Source organism: Bolinopsis microptera, chromosome 3 (genome assembly GCF_026151205.1).
Source record: "Bolinopsis microptera isolate Bmic1 chromosome 3, MBARI_Bmic_1.0, whole genome shotgun sequence".
NCBI classification, from domain to species: domain Eukaryota; kingdom Metazoa; phylum Ctenophora; class Tentaculata; order Lobata; family Bolinopsidae; genus Bolinopsis; species Bolinopsis microptera.
The window spans coordinates 5,810,915-5,834,437 of record NC_087074.1 but is presented as its reverse complement, the minus strand read 5'-3'; the positions used below and the strand labels follow the sequence as shown (position 1 = coordinate 5,834,437).

General features: G+C 39.6%; 2 protein-coding genes across 2 annotated transcripts in view; both read right to left on the bottom strand.

Annotated features, from left to right (window-relative positions):
- The window catches only part of LOC134812361 (serine-protein kinase ATM-like), a 52,503-nt gene extending 47,820 nt beyond the window's left edge, over positions 1–4,683 (bottom strand). Inside the window, exons 1-8 of the mRNA XM_063819752.1 lie at positions 4,580–4,683; positions 4,361–4,453; positions 4,060–4,180; positions 2,636–2,967; positions 2,246–2,525; positions 2,001–2,091; positions 1,703–1,841; positions 1,360–1,476 (exon numbers count right to left, since the gene is read on the bottom strand). Of these exons, the coding sequence (XP_063675822.1) occupies positions 1,360–1,476; positions 1,703–1,841; positions 2,001–2,091; positions 2,246–2,525; positions 2,636–2,967; positions 4,060–4,180; positions 4,361–4,453; positions 4,580–4,630 (1,224 nt within the window). The 5' untranslated portion in view covers positions 4,631–4,683. The remainder of the gene's footprint in view (positions 1–1,359; positions 1,477–1,702; positions 1,842–2,000; positions 2,092–2,245; positions 2,526–2,635; positions 2,968–4,059; positions 4,181–4,360; positions 4,454–4,579) is intronic.
- On the bottom strand, positions 4,625–19,065 carry LOC134812362 (uncharacterized). The gene is made up of 24 exons (XM_063819753.1): positions 19,008–19,065; positions 18,591–18,771; positions 18,215–18,427; positions 17,826–17,991; positions 17,086–17,253; positions 16,736–16,829; positions 16,452–16,528; positions 14,664–14,828; positions 14,157–14,311; positions 13,903–14,044; positions 13,608–13,742; positions 13,293–13,480; positions 12,918–13,135; positions 12,495–12,612; positions 12,156–12,292; positions 11,892–12,035; positions 11,574–11,701; positions 11,233–11,376; positions 10,892–11,039; positions 10,601–10,720; positions 5,662–5,808; positions 5,367–5,527; positions 4,914–5,240; positions 4,625–4,708 (listed from the first exon to the last, which is right to left on the bottom strand). Exons 1-24 carry the CDS (start codon positions 19,062–19,064, stop codon positions 4,648–4,650), a joined length of 3,594 nt encoding a protein of 1,197 aa, XP_063675823.1. The 5' UTR covers position 19,065; the 3' UTR covers positions 4,625–4,647.
- Between the last annotated feature and the right edge of the window lie 4,458 nt (positions 19,066–23,523).

Below are 23,523 nucleotides of genomic sequence, written 5' to 3'. Positions count from 1 at the left end.
AAAAAATGGACTATTCCTTGGTGGCCTGATTGATAAAATACAAAGGAAAGCCAGCATGGTATCTCAAAAATGTTCCAATCGGATACCATCCATATCTAAATACTCTCCAGAAGAACTATTTGCACGAGATCACGAAATCAAGTTTAAATTCCATCAGGGCTCTATAACAAACTGCAGCAAGGAAGGGGATTGTGGGTTTATACTGCGAGTAACAGCTGCAACAGGGGAAAACGATGATTCCTTTAACATACAACTAGTTACAGATCCTAACCTCTACCCTGATGATATACATTTTCACAGAGAATCCCACATGCTAGCTGATAATATTCACTTTACTCTTGACATTACCTTAGACTGCACAATCTACTGCACCCAGCCGATAACGTGGCATGGTAGACCTTGTCAAGATATAACTGACAAATACTGGCATTGGGGATCACTTTGTTTCTGGAAACAAAGGGAAACAACCCTGTCTGAGAGTATGGGAGATCCCTTGAAGTGGGAATACTGTTACGGTTCAGCTGTAAAGATAAGACCTGTCGTGTTCATTGTATAAGCTGGGGTTATCAGAAGATTCTAGCTAGAAAGTGCTCTGTAACACTTATAGATGGTAATGATAAGAACAGTGGAATGTTGAACTGTTTTCAAATACATCATACATCGGGATAGTAATTTCTTTATTTTCATGTTTAAATGTAATTTAAAATATTTACGCTAAAAACCGTTAGTTTGATCGCAAAGTTTTCTTTAAAAGTTTGATTTTCTAGATTAAAAAATTAACTTATCGTGTTATATGAGACATATTAAGTCTAAAATTTGTATCTTATCAGACTGTAATATTTTGTTAATGTAAGATAAACACTTTCATTTAAAAACAAATTTCGTAACCTCTCGTGACGACAAAAAATTAGAGAAAGCTGAATACAGCAAGAAGTGCAGCCCTATGTAAGTATGTATTGGAAAAAGACTACATACCAACGCCAATATAAGCCAATAAAATATAAGCAAATATAACTATATAACTATATAACCCAGTAACTACCACGGTAAGCAGTGTTTTCAGCAATATACCCAGTTATCTGAGTTAAAAACACGCTCTTAACTTTTTAAGATCTAAATCACTATAAATAGGTGTCCCGGAATTTGATGATACAATAATCAAGCTGTTATGTAAATTAGATGAAATTGTTGATAAACCGATAAAGTATCTTAAAGTACTTAAACTTACCCCAAAAGATTTCCAAGTACCTTACTGAAGTTAAATTGGCAAAAAAATTCCATCAGTCAACCCCCCCCCCCCCCCCCCCCCCCCCCCCATTATATGCTAAATAATTGTATTCAGTTTATTGCATTAATTACCCTAAGTGTAGCGAGAGGCAGCAGATATCTGAGCACATCACAGGAGCACATGGTGAGCAAACTAGGATGGCTCAATTTCACTGTAGAGTTCAGGGTAGCACGTGGGGGTGCTTTCTCCTGAAATGCATCCAACTTAGCAAGCAATTCAAAACATTTATTATCTCTATATTCTATTTATTAATTATGACAAATTTACTATTTATCATTAACGTTTCATTAACATGATCAAAGTTCGTCGAATAACGAAGATGAAAACAGAGAAAAATATTTTTCAAACGAAATTTAAGCCGTCATGTTAATCTGGCGTGAACCCCCCCCCCCCCCCAATCTGGCGTGTACTTACAGGGCTACCGATCATAGCAAAGGGGATAATATTGTCAATGGACTGCTCCGAGTTGAAGCAGGATTTAACAAAAGATTTACCAGTCCCGCTCCTCAAAATGTTGTTAGCCACACGGTACGCTGTACGGCGGATTAATGGGCTGAAATGTTAAAACTTCTAAAATCTCCTAAAACTCTAGACATAAGCTGAGATTATGTCTAGACATGACTCCAGTTAAAAGGCATGTAAAGAAGTTGGTTAACAAGTTAGTGTAAAGGTTAGTGTAAAAGTTAAGTGACTAGAATCTTCTTGATCTTACTCAGAGTCGATTAAGTAAGGCCTGACAGCGTCAGTAGCGATCCCACAATACTGTATCTCGTCAGTATCTACTTCTCCCCAGTCTCTAATATCTACAAGTTGAGGTATTGATGTCAAGGGTAGCAGAGAAAATAATGCCACTCAGTACATACAGTGCGATACTTAATGTAAAATTCGAAATCCAAAATTATTATATTGGAGATATTCTTACATCAGTATCATTAACAGAAATAAAACTTTACTCACTTGGATCATCAATGGTGTTGATCAAGCTGATATCAAGATCGGAGATATGATCCAGAGTTCCCAGAAGGAGTCTCGCTTCGTTATCATCTGATCGAAGGAGGGTGTGTATCGCCGTGTTCTGTATCATGAGATCCTCCTCGCATGATGTCGTGGACTCGTTTGATGACGTCATGTTGTTTGATGACGTCATGTTGAAGGATGACGTCATGTTGAAGGATGACTTCTTGCTGGAAAGGTACCAGTAGGCTCCTTCTACACTTCGGACGGTTCTCAACAGATCCTGTGGCGGAAATGGGTCAAACATATTGATTCAAGCTATTACCATGATGAGCGATTGCCAAATGACGTTATCTTGATTAATTACCTAATTACAACTAATTACCTAATTACCTTGGAACTAAGTGGCAGACGGGTACAGCTCTTATATCTGTCGTCCAACTCCAAGTCGTTGAACTGAACTATCGGTAAAAACTCAGGAGACTGGCAATCTTTCAACAGTAACCTCAGCACCTTTTCAACCTGTCTTACCGTCTCACTCTGTGATGACGTCACAAAACCATCTGATGACGTCATATCCTCAATTGGTGACGTCATGACAGAGAGTGTTCTCAAGAGGGGTGTTACTGAGTTACCGAGGAGGTTGTACACGTTAGGTAGAGAGAAGAGAGATGATAACATGTCAAAGGATTGGGTAATGATAGTTCCGTCTGGTAGTGGACCTCCTGATGAGATACAAAGATGTAAACAATTTCCAACATAATTAGTTTTGAACTTATTACAGATACAAAGATGTAAACAATTTACAGCATAATTAGATTTAAACTTATTACAGCACTACACATTTATTGAGTATTATTAATGGGATAGAAGTGCTTTCACCAGGGTGTAGCCAGTCCACACCCTGGCTCCATAATACGAAAGACTTGTTTTAATTCTAAATGAAAAGTTCAAATAAAATTGTTGCTGGTTGCCGTTAATGTTACAGCATCAAGTGACAGAAATAAGTTTCTTAAATTATTATCCACAATTAAATGCCATTTATTTGAAACAAAACCAAAACACTACCCTGTGCGGCGTGCTCTGCTTCAAATCTTCATATCAGTATTATATATTAACCCATCATTACCTGGGTGATGTCTGGAGAGGACCAGGGTGACGGTGGTTATTACCTGGGTGATGTCTGGAGAGGACCAGGGTGACGGTGGTTATTACCTGGGTGATGTCTGGAGAGGACCAGGGTGACTGTGGTTAATACCTGGGTGATGTCTGGAGAGGACCAGGGTGACTGTGGTTAATACCTGGGTGATGTCTGGAGAGGACCAGGGTGACTGTGGTTATTACCTGGGTGATGTCTGGAGAGGACCAGGGTGACTGTGGTTAATACCTGGGTGATGTCTGGAGAGGACCAGGGTGACTGTGGTTAATACCTGGGTGATGTCTGGAGAGGACCAGGGTGACTGTGGTTATTACCTGGGTGATGTCTGGAGAGGACCAGGGTGACTGTGGTTAATACCTGGGTGATGTCTGGAGAGGACCAGGGTGACTGTGGTTAATACCTGGGTGATGTCTGGAGAGGACCAGGGTGAGGGTGGTTATTACCTGGGTGATGTCTGGAGAGGACCAGGGTGACTGTGGTTAATACCTGGGTGATGTCTGGAGAGGACCAGGGTGACTGTGGTTAATACCTGGGTGATGTCTGGAGATGATCAGGGTGACTGTGGTTATTACCTGGGTGATGTCTGGAGAGGATCAGGGTGACGGTGGTTATTACCTGGGTGATGTCTGGAGATGATCAGGGTGACTGTGGTTATTACCTGGGTGATGTCTGGAGAGGACCAGGGTGACGGTGGTGACGATGCTGGTCACCAGGTGACGCCATTCCCCCGATATACTGCTGCAGTTGTTGGGGTCTTTCAGGACCATGTCAAGAAGAAACTGATGGGGTGAGATTTATTGTTAATATAAGCTCTTGTGAGAAGGAGTCAACTTTTGAGAGATTTGGGAAAGCCCGCGCAGAAATATCATAACATAAGAAAATCTGATACATTATTTCTGCGCAGTGATCAAGCTAATTTAGTATATTTAGTTTTATTATATGTATTTAGTATTGTGTACCTGGTAGGATGTGAGATAGTGTCTCCTGATGGGATTATTCTTAGCTTCGTAATACTTCTCGTAGAGGTTCAACAAAACTCCGTGTACTCCACCCTGTAACAGGTAATATTTTGCTGCTATTTCATATTTAATAGAAGAAAAATATTCGTGGAAAAGCGTCTTGAGGCAAAGAAACCTAGTACTAAATATTGTATTTTTGACAGCAAAGTCTTACTGTACATTTGACATAGCTAAAAGTTTGAAGATCCCAGGTTTTTTAGTGTCCTTCATCTGCGCTCTGATAGTCTCTAAACATTGAGACACCAGCTTAGAAGAGTAGGCGGGTTTTTCACCAACACTGAGTCAGACCTGAGGTCACAAGGGTACCATTGAGTTTTATATATATTATTATGTTTAATATTATTATAATGAATAATTCACAGCTAATGACCGAGTTGTAGATTTATGATGGTTATGTTAAGCACAACAGGTGGTGGGCAATGCGTAAAGCTCCACCTTTCTGTCCGCCACCGGTCCCCTGATGATCTTAGTATATTGGAAACGAGCAAAATACCTGGAATACTTTGAATACCGTCCTTCCATAGGATCAGAAATTCTGAGTAACATCTCCGTAACAACCAGGTCTATGTTATTCTTCAGACAGTCTTTTACTATTTTCGGGTCGCTCAGAGCAGAGTTAAGGTATTCAAAGATCTTCGGGAATGTTTCCCTGTATTTCACATCTTCTGAATTGTTCATCGGGAGAATTCCCCCAAGGAGCAGCGGGCAAATGCTCTGCAGAGCATCTTCTGGCGGTGTGCCAAGTATTTCAAATACTTGGGATAGCTGAGTATATTCGCCTTCTAGAAGTAGAGCCAGACTTATAACGCCACACTGTTCTCTGAAGAAAGTATAGTCTAAACATTAATTTTATTTACGTTTTGGTTGATTTTATCACACATTATTGGTTACAGCGCATTATAAACGTATTGTTATAACCTATAAAGGTCAGCAGTTTCTCTTTTACCTGTAAAATTCGAACAAGGAAGAGTAACTGAATGTAGCAGTGGGGAAATGGCGGAGCTCGTTCTTATCACGTAACCAAGACAACAAGACCCGCTCGCTGAATGTGGTAAACAGTGCACGTGGTGAGGTGTACTCCAGGATATCGGAGATATTCTCAACTGCCTGCGGAGGTAAGAGGACGTCAATCCTTAGGTTATATCTATTGATTCTTTAGAATTGATGGGGTAACTTATCTCCAATGATCGGTCATTCAAACAACTATCTAGATAAAACAATAAATTAAACCACGAAGTAACCTTAGCGGTGACTGAAGGGGCGTGAGCAGCGAGCTGAACCAGTTTGTTAAGAGCAGGGAGGATCAGGGTAGATGTGGTTACGAGACAGGATTTTAGGAAGAGGAGGTAGGTCCGGAGGGGTGAGGACAGGTCCGTACTTTTATCTTCCTGTTTAGAGCGGTTTTTATTTTATTAAAAAAACACCTGTATAAATACAATAATTTTGGCCTTCTATTCTTTTAGTCATAAGAAACTTAGTTACCATGATAACTGATAATTAAACGCGTATAATGATTAAATTATCAGGTAAAACTCACCTGACACTTCATATCAAACACAGCACTGAACATGTTGAACACTCACCTGACACTTCATATCAAACACAGCACTGAACATGTTGAACACTCACCTGACACTTCATATCCAACAAGCACTGAACATGTTGAACACTCACCTGACACTTCATATCGAACACAGCACTGAACATGTTGAACACTCACCTGACACTTCATATCCAACAAGCACTGAACATGTTGAACACTCACCTGACACTTCATATCAAACACAGCACTGAACATGTTGAACACTCACCTGACACTTCATATCGAACACAGCACTGAACATGTTGAACACTCACCTGACACTTCATATCGAACACAGCACTGAACATGTTGAACACTCACCTGACACTTCATATCCAACAAGCACTGAACATGTTGAACACTCACCTGACACTTCATATCGAACACAGCACTGAACATGTTGAACACTCACCTGACACTTCATATCGAACACAGCACTGAACATGTTGAACACTCACCTGACACTTCATATCGAACACAGCACTGAACATGTTGAACACTCACCTGACACTTCATATCGAACACAGCACTGAACATGTTGAACACTCACCTGACACTTCATATCCAACACAGCACTGAACATGTTGAACACTCACCTGACACTTCATATCAAACACAGCACTGAACATGTTGAACACTCACCTGACACTTCATATCGAACACAGCACTGAACATGTTGAACACTCACCTAACACTTCATATCGAACACAGCACTGAACATGTTGAACACTCACCTGACACTTCATATCGAACACAGCACTGAACATGTTGAACACTCACCTGACACTTCATATCGAACACAGCACTGAACATGTTGAACACTCACCTGACACTTCATATCGAACACAGCACTGAACATGTTGAACACTCACCTGACACTTCATATCGAACACAGCACTGAACATGTTGAACATCTCCAGCTGACACTTCATATCAAACACAGCACTGAACATGTTGAACACTCACCTGACACTTCATATCGAACACAGCACTGAACATGTTGAACACTCACCTGACACTTCATATCCAACAAGCACTGAACATGTTGAACACTCACCTAACACTTCATATCGAACACAGCACTGAACATGTTGAACACTCACCTGACACTTCATATCGAACACAGCACTGAACATGTTGAACACTCACCTGACACTTCATATCAAACACAGCACTGAACATGTTGAACACTCACCTGACACTTCATATCCAACAAGCACTGAACATGTTGAACACTCACCTGACACTTCATATCGAACACAGCACTGAACATGTTGAACACTCACCTGACACTTCATATCGAACACAGCACTGAACATGTTGAACACTCACCTGACACTTCATATCGAACACAGCACTGAACATGTTGAACACTCACCTGACACTTCATATCGAACACAGCACTGAACATGTTGAACACTCACCTGACACTTCATATCGAACACAGCACTGAACATGTTGAACACTCACCTGACACTTCATATCGAACACAGCACTGAACATGTTGAACACTCACCTGACACTTCATATCGAACACAGCACTGAACATGTTGAACACTCACCTGACACTTCATATCGAACACAGCACTGAACATGTTGAACACTCACCTGACACTTCATATCGAACACAGCACTGAACATGTTGAACACTCACCTGACACTTCATATCGAACACAGCACTGAACATGTTGAACACTCACCTGACACTTCATATCGAAACACAGCACTGAACATGTTGAACACTCACCTGACACTTCATATCGAACAAGCACTGAACATGTTGAACACTCACCTGACACTTCATATCGAACACAGCACTGAACATGTTGAACACTCACCTGACACTTCATATCGAACACAGCACTGAACATGTTGAACACTCACCTGACACTTCATATCGAACACAGCACTGAACATGTTGAACACTCACCTGACACTTCATATCGAACACAGCACTGAACATGTTGAACACTCACCTGACACTTCATATCGAACACAGCACTGAACATGTTGAACACTCACCTGACACTTCATATCGAACACAGCACTGAACATGTTGAACACTCACCTGACACTTCATATCGAACACAGCACTGAACATGTTGAACACTCACCTGACACTTCATATCGAACACAGCACTGAACATGTTGAACACTCACCTGACACTTCATATCGAACACAGCACTGAACATGTTGAACACTCACCTGACACTTCATATCGAACACAGCACTGAACATGTTGAACACTCACCTGACACTTCATATCGAACACAGCACTGAACATGTTGAACACTCACCTGACACTTCATATCTAACACAGCACTGAACATGTTGAACACTCACCTGACACTTCATATCGAACACAGCACTGAACATGTTGAACACTCACCTCACACTTCATATCGAACACAGCACTGAAAATGTTGAACACTCACCTGACACTTCATATCGAACACAGCACTGAACATGTTGAACACTCACCTCACACTTCATATCGAACACAGCACTGAACATGTTGAACACTCACCTGACACTTCATATCTAACACAGCACTGAACATGTTGAACATCTCCAGCTGACACTTCATATCGAACACGGCACTGAACATGTTGAACACTCACCTGACACTTCATATCAAACACAGCACTGAACATGTTGAACACTCACCTGACACTTCATATCGAACACAGCACTGAACATGTTGAACACTCACCTGACACTTCATATCGAACACGGCACTGAACATGTTGAACATCTCCAGCTGACACTTCATATCGAACACAGCACTGAACATGTTGAACACTCACCTGACACTTCATATCAAACACAGCACTGAACATGTTGAACACTCACCTGACACTTCATATCGAACACAGCACTGAACATGTTGAACACTCACCTGACACTTCATATCGAACACAGCACTGAACATGTTGAACACTCACCTGACACTTCATATCGAACACAGCACTGAACATGTTGAACACTCACCTGACACTTCATATCGAACACAGCACTGAACATGTTGAACACTCACCTGACACTTCATATCGAACACAGCACTGAACATGTTGAACACTCACCTGACACTTCATATCAAACACAGCACTGAACATGTTGAACACTCACCTGACACTTCATATCGAACACAGCACTGAACATGTTGAACACTCACCTGACACTTCATATCGAACACAGCACTGAACATGTTGAACACTCACCTGACACTTCATATCGAACACAGCACTGAACATGTTGAACACTCACCTGACACTTCATATCGAACACAGCACTGAACATGTTGAACACTCACCTGACACTTCATATCCAACACAGCACTGAACATGTTGAACACTCACCTGACACTTCATATCGAACAAGCACTGAACATGTTGAACACTCACCTGACACTTCATATCGAACACAGCACTGAACATGTTGAACACTCACCTGACACTTCATATCGAACACAGCACTGAACATGTTGAACACTCACCTGACACTTCATATCAAACACAGCACTGAACATGTTGAACACTCACCTGACACTTCATATCGAACACAGCACTGAACATGTTGAACACTCACCTGACACTTCATATCGAACACAGCACTGAACATGTTGAACACTCACCTGACACTTCATATCGAACACAGCACTGAACATGTTGAACACTCACCTGACACTTCATATCCAACACAGCACTGAACATGTTGAACACTCACCTGACACTTCATATCCAACAAGCACTGAACATGTTGAACACTCACCTAACACTTCATATCGAACACAGCACTGAACATGTTGAACACTCACCTGACACTTCATATCGAACACAGCACTGAACATGTTGAACACTCACCTGACACTTCATATCGAACACAGCACTGAACATGTTGAACACTCACCTGACACTTCATATCGAACACAGCACTGAACATGTTGAACACTCACCTGACACTTCATATCGAACACAGCACTGAACATGTTGAACACTCACCTGACACTTCATATCGAACACAGCACTGAACATGTTGAACACTCACCTGACACTTCATATCGAACACAGCACTGAACATGTTGAACACTCACCTGACACTTCATATCCAACAAGCACTGAACATGTTGAACACTCACCTGACACTTCATATCGAACACAGCACTGAACATGTTGAACACTCACCTGACACTTCATATCGAACACAGCACTGAACATGTTGAACACTCACCTGACACTTCATATCGAACACAGCACTGAACATGTTGAACACTCACCTGACACTTCATATCCAACAAGCACTGAACATGTTGAACACTCACCTGACACTTCATATCGAACACAGCACTGAACATGTTGAACACTCACCTGACACTTCATATCGAACACAGCACTGAACATGTTGAACACTCACCTGACACTTCATATCGAACACAGCACTGAACATGTTGAACACTCACCTGACACTTCATATCGAACACAGCACTGAACATGTTGAACACTCACCTGACACTTCATATCGAACACAGCACTGAACATGTTGAACACTCACCTGACACTTCATATCGAACACAGCACTGAACATGTTGAACACTCACCTGACACTTCATATCGAACACAGCACTGAACATGTTGAACATCTCCAGCTGGCGATCCGGGGATGATGTTGAGAGGAGGGTTTCAACTATCTTCACCACGTGTAGTCTTACCACCGGCACCTGAAACAGTCAGATTGACTTGTCTAACGTTCTGTTTATAATACCATTTTATAACATCCTGTACTTTAGTTTGGGCTGAAATACACAGTTCAAGATCAATAACATTCCGGAGAATATGACGATTTAAATGCTCAAAATCAAAATGATCGATAACGTGAACTAAGTGAGTACCTCGTCTTGAGCCATAGCTACGAGGATGTCCCCAGGTTTGAGATGCTCTCCCACAGCAGCCAGTAAACGAGGGGAGGCGAGGTGGTTAATACACTTTAGGAAGGGTATCCGACACAAGGGCGACATCTTACCCTGTTCATAGAACTGCCTGGGATAACGGGTTAGAAAACGGAGAGGTGTAACGACACTGTAGCGACCGCCAACTTTAAATCATATCTTAGAGTCTAAGCAAGTCAAGGTGGAGCGTAAAGAGGATTTAGCGAATGAAAGGGTAACGAGGATTAAAGAAATGTGATATTGATGTGTGACGAAAGTAGGGAAAGTAGATTCGGAGTTCTCACCAGAAATTGAGGACGATATTTTGTACAATGTCCCTAACAACTATACTATGAGTCTCGGAGGTGACGTGTGGTAACAACACCGCGACACTCTGCAACACTTCGCAACACTTTGTCTCGTCTTTAAAGTTCGCTACTAGCAATAACCTGCAGATTGGTTCATCTGTTAACCCAAAATTAGAAACTTTTATACGATTGGATGATTTCATACTACATATCTTACCCGTGTTTAATGCACCTAATAATACAGTAATACCCATGGCAAAGATTCAGTCCTCAATAAAAGAAGTATAGAATAGTTCTTACAGTATTATCTGAGAATGAGAGTGACACGAGGCACTAACCTTGCAATTTCAGGGATAATTTCCACAAATCTGAGCGGGAGAATCGGAGAGAGATGGCAGAGTTGTCTCAAGATATGCAGCAGACAAGGAGTCCAGGATCTGACTTCCAGATGATCTTGACACAGCGTCTGAAAATTATTCATTAATAATTTTTTAGAGCTGATATAAATGCTATTCGAGTAGCCTCTAGAGTCTAGATAGCAGGGAGCATACAATTCTTATCACAGAATAAGTCTAAAAATAGAAGCTGACACTCATCAACCTCTTACTATACATAATGATATATAATGTATAATGTATAATAATACCAGCATGTACCTTGAGGGATTCGAGAATTTCAAGAGACGTTCCAGGGGTAGACTCGTGCCACGTGACCAGAATATCCACGATCTGTTTTCTCCTCTCAGTGCTAGCATCAACTAGATTTCCCTCCGCAAACTGTCCTTCGTCCGCTCCCATAAACTAGCAAACATCAGATTCTTAATTATCTAACTGCACTCTAATTTATCAAGACACAAGGTTAAAAGTGTCAAAACCATTTCGGATAAGTTGTTGAGAAAAAGAGACGGTAAGAAGTTCTACCTGAGTGGTGGGTACAGTGGTGGACATGAAAGTGCTGGAAATGTTTCCAGAGGTAAATGTGTTCTCTTTTCCGCCCCACAACGAACTGGATACTATCAGCTCCTCTGAATCTGTCTCACTGCTTACTGGTTCACTTCCTGCGGTTGTTTTATTTACTCAAATCGACCGTCAAAGTCATCGGGTATTTAAATCGATGTTAGTGTAGTTAGATAATAATATGATAATATTATGATGATTTACTATTCTAAAGAGATCATCAACCCAATATGATGATAATAAATTCAATTTTAATAACACTACTTTTATGATAAAACTTATACTCATCATTCAATTACCAACCTTCCAAAGCAGATAAAAGGTATCTCATCCAAGACAGTGGTAGGCCGATATAAGCTACTTTGGCTAATTCAAGGAGCAATGGGTGTAGGTCTGACGTCATCGGAAGATTCTTCAGGTACTGAAATAAGTGGTCATATCATAAGTAAAGCTATAAGTAAAGCTATAAGAGTTAGTTGTGGGCTTGCTGGTTCTTATCTAGCAAAAAAAACTATTGAGTTGGAGAATAGGTTTGTTATTATTTGTTGACTATGATAAAATAAGTCGATGAAAATTGTTTGGCTGCATAAGGAACAGACAACATCATGTTTAAAATTGGTGTTTTAACTCATAAGAATGACCTGTTGGGTCACTGATTTCTATATAGAATAAAGAGTTGAATCTAAAGAAAAGTTTGATAAACATAACTACACGATTTGTATTTACCACGATGATAAAATCGAACTGTTGGTGCAAGCAGGATATCACATTTTCGCTCAATCCACTTCTCTTCAGATTTGTGAACATAGATTGTATGACAGTAGCGTACATCAGTAACAAATCGCTCTGACTCTCAGTCGATACTTTCATACATATTTCCAGGATGATACTCTTAATTTCGTCCATTAAATCCTGGTTAACGGTTAGTTTGCGGGGAGTTGATCCTGAAATAGTAAATTGCTAATGCATACTGTCGCTCCTTCTGGTAGTGTAGCGTTACTTATCATGCATTAAGAAATACAAAAATATCGGTAGTGTAAGGAAAAATCTTTAAAATGTTTAAATTGCTAAACATACTTTTAAAATCTTTAAAATAGCAACCTATATTTTTTGCCAATTCCTTGACGGGGATATTCTCTGATTTGAACTGCATTTCACCGTAATGGTTGCAAACTTGATTATCTTCACAGCCAGTCTCCAGAAGAAAGGTCGGGTCGTTACGAGGACTTTTCTTTTGATTTGTCACGATATTAGCCAGAATATGTCCTATTTTAGCTGGAGTGCTCCCTCTGCAGAAGTATTAAGAAAATGAAGTTGAGATATGTCAAATCTTGGACACAGTTTAGTGCTTACAACTGTTTTTTAACAGATAGAAAAACTTGGATAGCTCCTAGTAAAAAGTATAAGAAAACTAACTTCCAATCAGAAAGAGCGATCTTGAAGACGTAGAAAGTACTTTCTGTCCAGTATCCTCTCAGCAACCAATTCACTAGTTTCTTATCGGAGACACTCACTGTATCAAGATTAGCTCCAATGGAGTCAACATTTGACCTGTAGTCATGAAATGTCGTAATTGTCAGGAGTGGCAAAGATTAAGGATGAATCAGCTAAGAATTTCGTGAAACCGCTAAAAACTCCAAAAATTTCTCAAAGACTAAATTATCAATTGATTAATTATCGACTAAATAAATTATCAATTAATTAAATTTACCAAGACGGTTTCTTGAAGGTAAGGATATCTGGAGGTGTTGTTATAGAATACAGTATCTTCAGTGCGAGATACTCGTGCGAGAGTAGACACGATCTCTGAACCGTGGACACCACTTCAGTCTTTAAATCAGGAACATCTATCACTGGTAATAGAGGTAATATTGAGAAATCAAACAAATAATTAATGAATGAGGATTAATCAAAAATGTTTAATATTCAAGAAAATGTGTCATGTGCTAAATAGGTAATGGGAACCTTCTAAAATATCCAACAAGAAGGTTAGTAAAGCATCGACAAAGCTAGCATCTGATTTCGTTTCTTTGAGTGCCGTCAACAGGTTTGACACTATACTTTTCAAATCACTCTTCTCAAAATACTCTTCTTGATTCAGTAATGTGCCGATTCTACACCTAAAGGAAAATCGATGTTATGACAGAGGTTCCCTTGCGTCCTCACAATCTTTGGTTGAGACTAGTGAGCAAGTCAATTGAGTTATCGTCCTGCATGACAAAAAGTGGTGTATTAATTGTTATACCAATGCATAAATGCATGTTTAGCCGAGGAAATTGTAAATATCCAGACAGCCTAGCCATGCCGAAAGGTAGGCGCGCGCTTTCGCGAAAGTGCTTACGATTTGATCTATTCTCCAGACAATTGTTTTTGCGTCCTACAGTAAATATGTTTAAAAAGAGCGACCGTCCTTATTCCCGCCAAGAAAAGTTTCATAGCAACATTGACTGTCGCATACACAACACAACTCACATTGAAGTTTTGATAATGTCAGGCAAAGAATGAAGTCTTCGAAATAAATCCAGAAGAGATGTGACTTTTCTGCGCCTTCTGGACGGTTCCAACGTTTCATCACATCCCAAGTTTTTACAGCATATCATTACACGTGAGCAGAGCTTGTAATAAATACCTTCAATGCTGCGGAGAAATTGAGCGTTAAACTTAAAATTTGAATATAGTTTGATAAATATTTCAGTTTCCAGCAGTTTAGAAAATCGTCCTGATACCTTGAAGATCCGTCGCTAGGCGACAAGCTGTAAAATTGGTAATTGCACGCACGACTTTGATTTTTTGGCAAGCACAGATGAAAATAGTGTCGCACGTGCAGTTTTTATCTATAAAACCTAGCAACACGTCTGTACAGCAGCCAATCTGTTAGAACTCTCTTTGAATTCGCTTCGATTCGCAATTTGATCTCAACTTTGATCATCCAACTCACACACTAATATGGTACTGGACAAAGACTCCATGTTAGTGGCGGCAATATTCACTCTGATATTGACGTCCTGCCTACTCGGACTCTTTGTCCACTTATTGGTGGCCACGAAGGCAGACAGTAGGACTGCCACTACCAGGCTTAGAACCTGCACAATGATGATCCAGCAGCTGGATAATGCCACCGAAAGGACGTTCGGTGAATTCCAGCACCACCTGGATAGTAGCATGAAGTTCATGTTTATGAAAACCCGAAGCAAGAAAAGGTTCCACAACTGGTCACAGACTGACCAACCTGATTTGGAGCTTGGTCTCCTAACAAAAGACGAAGAAAGCCAGACTGATCTGGAAAGGAAGAACAGCTTGCCTCCTCTCATGGTGCGACCGGCTCTTTCTGGAGACGTTGTACTGCCCATCAGTGGCTGAGTGGATCGTGGACTACCATCACAATTTACACCAAGGATGAGGATTTTATACCACTGTCGACTGTAGTTCAGTTCCTTATATTAAGGAAGATTGGACTACAGCGACCCTACGATTTTAAACCAAAGATGATGATTTTAGACGATATTCCTTATATTAAGGAGCGTCACTATCACATCCCTACGATTTTACACCACTGAGGACGATTTTAGACGATCTCCCTTTAAGGGGGGTCACAGTGGGGGGAGTAGTTGACTCCTTGTGCCAGCCCCATGACTCTAGTCATGTCCGGAGAAGCAGGTCGAGATTGGTTAGCGACCTGTTTCTCTGGAACAGACACATTCTCTCAAGTTGAGCTATGTGTGTCTGGGGGTCCCACTGCCGCGGATCTGATCTGGCTGATGGTCCTGGAGTGCGGTCAACTCCAAAATTGGGAAAGGGATTGCAATTCAATTTTTGGGTTACCTTGGGAGGTTGTTGAATTGTCTCATAAATAAAAATATTTAAAATTTGAATATTTAAATATTTAAACATTCTATTCTTGCATTGTATTTGTAACCGTGACAGCAACACTTTACTTGTTTAAATCACCACATTTGTTTTCACTTAAACTAATATAATAACTGAAGTAATTAGTTGTTAATGAGGTGGGAAATCTGTTTTATTCGAGATAATTAATCGACCACATACTAAATACTAATAATTAGGGTCTGTATAAAATAGATCACAATATCGTAACTGCCTATTATCATCACTATACGGGGTTTTCTTTTAAAAAGCATACTATGATACCTCAGAGAAGACCAAATTCATGAACTGTAGCTTAATAGAAATTTGGATTTTTTGCCTGGTAAAATAAACCTTACAAACAAATAAATAAAAACTTTTACTGTTTTACTTCACCTTGTATTCGAGGAAACTAAATTGACAGACGAGTTTTCTAGGTCAGACAAAAGGCTATCTTGTAATAGTCGGATCATCTGAAACGAAAATTAAAACTGTAAGTACGAGTTTCTTGATATTTTATGTTTATCATTTAGGTATACGAAACGCTTGAAATGTTATTTGAGAAGCTACAAATACTCAAGATTGGGATCATATGAACCTCTTTTTGTTTACCGCGAGAATTTTCCAGTTGTAACTAATTGAACTATAAATTATTCCTACAAATCAGCAAGTAAACATACCTCTTGAAGATCAACAGATCGCTCTTCGGGATCTAAACTCTGCCAAACACCCACAACACCACTCACAAACTCCATAGTCTCTCCTCTAACCCCCCTGCGCATGATTTGTGGATAATATTACATTAGAATTAGATGGTAAACTACTGGTAACTTGGTAAGGCGTCCTCAGAAAAAGAAAACCATAGATATACCTATACAGCAGCGCATGATTTGGTCGCAAGATAACGGGAATATTACATTAAAATTAGATAAATATACCTGATATCTATAATAGAACATACCACTATAAATTCCAAAAAATGAAACGCTGTACCGTAGCACACAACACAAAAAGAAAATCCTAGAAATACCTGTACAGCAGCGCATGATTTGGTCTCAAGATAAGGGGAATAATGAGGGCTCCTAGCTCCAGGATATCGTGAGGTGAGCCACCAGATCTGGTTATTTGGGTGTTGTAGAGAGAGGCGAAGTTTACACAGGATGTAGTGAAACTGCTGCTCTTCTCGTGGTGCCGGCCCCTGAGTTTGTGGGAGTTATGAGAGTTACAAATATCGTCCGGAAGAGTTAAATACACCACATCATTTATTCGGCTTCTTAATTTCAGCAGCTTTTTCGACTCTCATATCAAATTATTTTCTCTTAAGTTCTGATTGGAATGCAGATCATTGAAATAGGGCTTTTCTGCCGTTTCCTTCGCTGTTTTGACTGAATTTTTCTTGGATGACCATCTAGCAAGGTCACTGAGGATGGCACAAGACACAATTGTGGTACTGAAAGTTGGATCCCGAAAGGAAGCTTGGATCTTTGGATAAACGGAAAATCATCAGAATAGAAGAACAAATTTTGTGAGATTTTGTAAGAGAAGCTTTTCTGCTGTCTCCTTGACCGAAATTTGGCGGTTTTGACTGTAATTTTGACCATTGAACAATCTAGCTTCTTACTGGGAGGAAATGTTTATCCAAAGAAAGAGGAAATTTTTAAAAGACCTGACATTTTTAAGGGCAGAAGAAACTTTTGTATTTGGTACAAAAATGTTTGTTGGACTAGGAGGAAATTTAACATTTTCATTATAATATGTAGGCCCACTTACCATTCCATTCTTATGAAGTCGGAGAAGTAGAGAAACACCTCAGGTTTAGGAAAGTGGTGTTTGACAGAGGTGCTGGCCGCAACTCGGTAAATACAGGTGACGAGGATGGGGGCAGGGACAAGGTCTTTGTGAGAAGTCCAAACCTCAAACAATCTCATCAGCAGGGCTGAACAATGGGAGTTTTAAATACTAGTTAAGCGGTCATTAGTTAATTAGTTAATAGGTTAAGTTGTCATTCAATCGTCATTAATCTATCTTGGAGGTCAGAAGGTAACGAGGTAAACACCTTATTATATAAGGTTATATTATATTCAATTAAGAATAAATAATTACCTCCTCCCAAATGAACAAAGTGTTAGTTGACGTGTTACATAGAAGAAAAAACATACCCATCCATTTGGGTGCGGCGATGTTAGCACAGTGGTGAGGCGAGGAGAGGATATACTTGCACATGATCCGGATGTAGTCCTTCCCTAAGAATCTGCAGTTGTTGTTATTGATAACTACATCCATCACATGGGATGAGATCACTAGATTGCTCTTGATCCGTTCACCTCGAGCATCAGCAGATTGTAACACGTTGGAGTATGCATTTGTTAGACCTACAGATAGCAAAATAAGACGTTAATATATAATTGATGATTAGATTGGTCAACCAAATTCTTTTAAATAGGATTTACTTATGTAACTGATTAAAATCATCCCCTTTTAATTAATTTTGAAATTTATAGTTTTAATCTAACAATTCAGCTGGTAATTTAAAACCTTTAGCCTTATTGACATGGTCGTTGGGACCAAGCTTGCCAACATTTTGGATAATAGCTTCATGGACCCAATCAAGTAGCTTCGTCCAGTTGAGTTTTTTGTTATTCTGATCAGTTTTACTGTCAATCTTTCTCTGTATTTCCGGATCTGCTACATGGTTAGTTACCGCATCTAAACCTTTCTGAGAGTTAGTGGCATTAGGATTGTAGTACCAAATCAAGTGTATTGATTAATGTTTATACAAATTAGATGGCAACTACATTTCTGAAATATTTAATTGTTTTCCATATTTCTTATTTGAGCTATACTGCATCTCATAAGTAAAGGAAAAATTAACAGTTCTAAAAGGTGGTGGAGTACTCAAACTATAATTGGGTATGAGATAAATGTTGTTTTAAAACTAAAATTAGAACATACCTTGCGCTGTGTTTTTGTTCCAGCATGTAGCCACTCGCATGCATCTTCAAATGACATAAAACCTAGTTTGCAGTAGGTATACAGTTATAATATCTATATTATATTTTAAACTTGAAATCCCCCCGGAAACGGACAGAAAAAAAACACTAAATTCGACAAAAAAAAGACCCTCTGGCAACAGCAAGAAATTGCACTGAGGAGGATGGCTGAGGAGGATGACTGAGAGGGAAGAGGAGGAGGAGGAGGAGGAGGACTCAGGAGGAGGAGGAGGACTGAGGAGTGAGGAGGACTGAGAAGGAGGAGGAGGAGGAGGAGGACTGAATAGGAGGAGGAGGAGGGGGACTGGGGGAGGACTGAGGAGGAGGATGGAGGACTGAGGAGAAGGATGAGGAGGAGGACTGAGGACTGAGGAGGAAGAGGAGGAGGATGAAGAGGAGGAGGAGGACCCAGGAGGAGGACCCAGGAGGAGGACTCAGGAGGAGGAGGAGGACTGGGGAGGAGAAGGACTGTTGAGGACTGATGAGGAGGACTGAGGACGAGGAGGAGGAGTAGGAGGAGGACTGAGGAGGGGAGGAGGAAGAGGACTGAGGAAGATCAGGAAGACCCAGGGGGAGGAGGAGGAAGAGTAGGAGGAGGAAGCATCTAAATGTTATTTCCATTTTTGCCCTTTTTTGTCCATTTTTGTCCGCTCTATTTTTTGTCCGTTTTGAAAATATAGGGTACCGAACGGACAAAAAACATGATCCCCCTATAACAGCAAAAATTGAACATTTTATTTAGCAATTTAGGTGTCCATTAATGTCCGCCTATGTCCGCCTATGTCCGTCAATGTCCGCCAATGTCCGCCTATGTCCGTCTATGTCCGCCTATGTCCGCCTATGTCCTGTCCTTTTTGGATTCTATGAGACAAGCGGACATAGACGGACGTGACACCCCCCCCCCCCCCCATTATAATTTGTAACAACTCAATCATCAAATTATTAAATAAAATATATTATAATCTAGCCGATCTAGCCACAAATTTTAGTTAGCAATTAACCAAAAAACGGAGTACAATCTAAAGTTTGCAATATCGTTCAAATATATTTTCTGGGATAACCGACAAGATTTAGGAAGTTATCAAAATTCTGTCCAGTAAATTTATCAAACATAATACGTATATATTATAATTATATATATATATAATGTGTTAATGTATTAACTAGCAAAGTTCTTGTTCCTGAATCCTGAATTCCTTGTGTGTCAGTTTGTGTTTAGCAAGATTACCCGATTGATTTGATTTATAATCACACAAACTGCAAGAATAAGGTTTCTCCCCGGTGTGTGTCCGTTTGTGACGAGCAAGAGTGCTCGATTGATACGATTTATAATCACACAAACTGCAAGAATAAAGTTTCTTCCCGGTGTGTGTCCGTTTGTGAGAAACAAGATTGCTCAATCGATTTGATTTATAATCACACAAACTGCAAGAATAAGGTTTCTCCCCGGTGTGTGTCAGTTTGTGACGAGCAAGATCGCCCGATTGATACGATTTATAATCACACAAACTGCAAGAATAAAGTTTCTTCCCGGTGTGTGTCCGTTTGTGACGAGCAAGATCGCCCGATCGATACGATTTAAAATCACACAAACTGCAAGAATAAGGTTTCTCCCCGGTGTGTGTCCGTTTATGAGAAACAAGATCGCTCAATCGATACGATTTATAATCACACAAACTGCAAGAATAAGGTTTCTCTGCTGTGTGTGTCAGTTCGTGACGAGCAAGATCGCTCGATCGATTCGATTTAAAATCAAACAGACTGCAAGAATAAGGTTTCTCTCCGGTGTGTGTCCGTTTGTGACGAGCAACATCCCCCGAATGATTCGATTTAAAATCACACAGACTGCAAGAATAAGGTTTCTCTCCGGTATGTGTCCGTTTGTGAATAGCAAGAGTGCTCGATCGACTCGCTTTGTAATCACAAATACTGCAAGAATAAGTTTTCTCTCCAGTGTGTTTTTGTTTCTGTTTTTTCAACTTCTGTTTAGTCCCAGACGCAGAGGTTTCTCCAATAGATAGAGTTTCAGCCTGAATACCACAATCAGACTCGGTAGCTATAGGAAAAGAAGAAGACTTTCTTTTCGCAGGTCTTACATTCGATGGTGTTAGCGCAAGATTACAATTATCACACCAAAGTTCTTTATAATCCAAAAGTTCATCTTTAAACGGGACATCATAGCAACTTCTGAAATCCTCAATCTTTACAACTTTACCTACTGGATTGAAATGTTTTGAACTAGCTTCAAACTGATTACACAGCACGGCTTCAGCTTTCAGATTGTTACTTCTGCCGTCTTCCTCGCATTTACAAGTGCATACTGACCAAATTGAAGTAGTGTTAACTTGTTGGTCGTCTGTCATCTCTTCTTTGATATCAATCCCATCAAACCTTTCTGTTTTTTGAAGTGGCATTCCTGAAAAAAATTGTTGTATAAATGCTATTTACGTCTTAAGCGAACATAATTAAATATAACAAGATTATTTACTACAATTTGTAACGACTCAATCATGAAAAATACCAAATTAATCATATGATCAAATTTGATTTAGCAATTAACCAAAACAGAGTACACTCTAAAGTTTGCAATATCGGTCAAATATTTGTTTGTGATAACAAACAAGATTTTGGAACATATCGACAATAATTGAAATCATCGGCGATATAATGAAGTAAAACTGCTTGTGCTGATTTAAATAAGGATTTTCTTCCTTTTTCATATGATTCATTTGTTGCAAGATTTTACAACATTGTCTAGGTTAGGTTGACTTAGTTAATAACTAAGTCAATAAAATTTATCATTCCACGAGAATAAAATAATGAGTTAATTTAGGGCCAAAGTCTAACCGCGATTTATTTACGAATTCGAACTTGGGCCATCAATTAATATTTTAATTAATAACAGTGGCAGAATGAAAACCTCAGTTTTTGACAACTTTTAGTGGTCCAAGATTTTCAAAATCTAATAAAAATGTTCAATTTAGGCTTATCTCAAAATTAAACGCTTTCGTCATTGTCAAATAAAATCCCTACTTTCCATAGTAGTAGTACAGAAATAGATGATAAAGAGAAATTAAACATAACTGATTTTTAATATTTCCTTGAACAAATCTTTCAACTAGTGAGTTTCTAGTGTATTATAATTGGTAACTAATTTCATTCATCAAATTATTAAATAAAATATGTTATAATGAAGCCACAAATTGTAGTTAGCAAAATTAACCAAAAAACGGAGTACAATCTAAAGTTTGCAATATCATTCAAATATATTTTCTGGGCTGACCGACAAGATTTTGGTCATCAAAATTCTGTCCAAGTTAATTTATCAAACATACTATATTATATAATGTTTTAATGTATTAACTAGCAAAATTCTTGCTCCTGAATCCTGAATTCCTTGTGTGTCAGTTTGTGTTTAGCAAGATTGCCCGATTGATTTGATTTATAATCACACAAACTGCAAGAATACGGTTTCTCCCCGGTGTGTGTCCGTTTGTGAGAAGCAAGATTGCCAGAGTGATATGATTTATAATCACACAAACTGCAAGAATAGGGTTTCTCCTCTGTGTGTGACCGCTTGTGACGAGCAAGATCCCCCGAATGATTAGATTTATAATCACACAAACTGCAAGAATAGGGTTTCTCCCCGGTGTGTGTTCGTTTGTGAGAAGCAAGATGGCCAGAATTATATGATTTATAATCACACAAACTGCAAGAATAAGGTTTCTCCCTGGTGTGTGTCAGTTTGTGACGAGCGAGAGTGCTCGATCGACTCGCATTGTAATCACACAAACTGCAAGAATAAGGTTTTTCCCCGGAGTGTGTCAGTTTGTGACGAGCAAGAGTGCACGATTGATTTGATTTATAATCGCACAAACTGCAAGAATAGGGTTTCTCCCCAGTGTGCGTCCGTTTGTGAGAAGCAAGATGGCTCTTTTCTCTGGTGTGTTTTTGTTTCTGTTTTTTCAAATTCTGTTTAGTCCCAGACGGAGAGGTTTCTCCAATAGATAGAGTTTCAGCCTGAATACCAAAATCAGACTCAGTAGGTATAGGAAAAGAAGACTTTCTTTTTGCAGGTCTTACATTCGATGGTGTTAGAGCAAGATTACAGTTATCACACCAAAGTTCTTTATAGTCCAAAAGTTCATCTTTAACCGGGACATCATAGAAACTCCTGACATCCTCAATCTTTACAACTTCACCTACTTGGTTGAAGTGTTCTGAACTAGCTTCAAACTGATTACACAGAACGGCTTCAGCTTTCAGATTGTTACTTCTGTCGTCTTCCTCACATTTACAATTGCACACTGATGATGACCAGGTTGAAGTAGTGTCAACTTGTTGGTCGTCTGTCATCTCTTCTTTGATATCTATCCCCTCAAACCTTTCTGTTTTTTGAAGTGACATTCCTGAAAAAAATTGTTGTATAAATGTTATTTACGTCTTAAAACAGAATTAAATATAACAAGATTATTTAC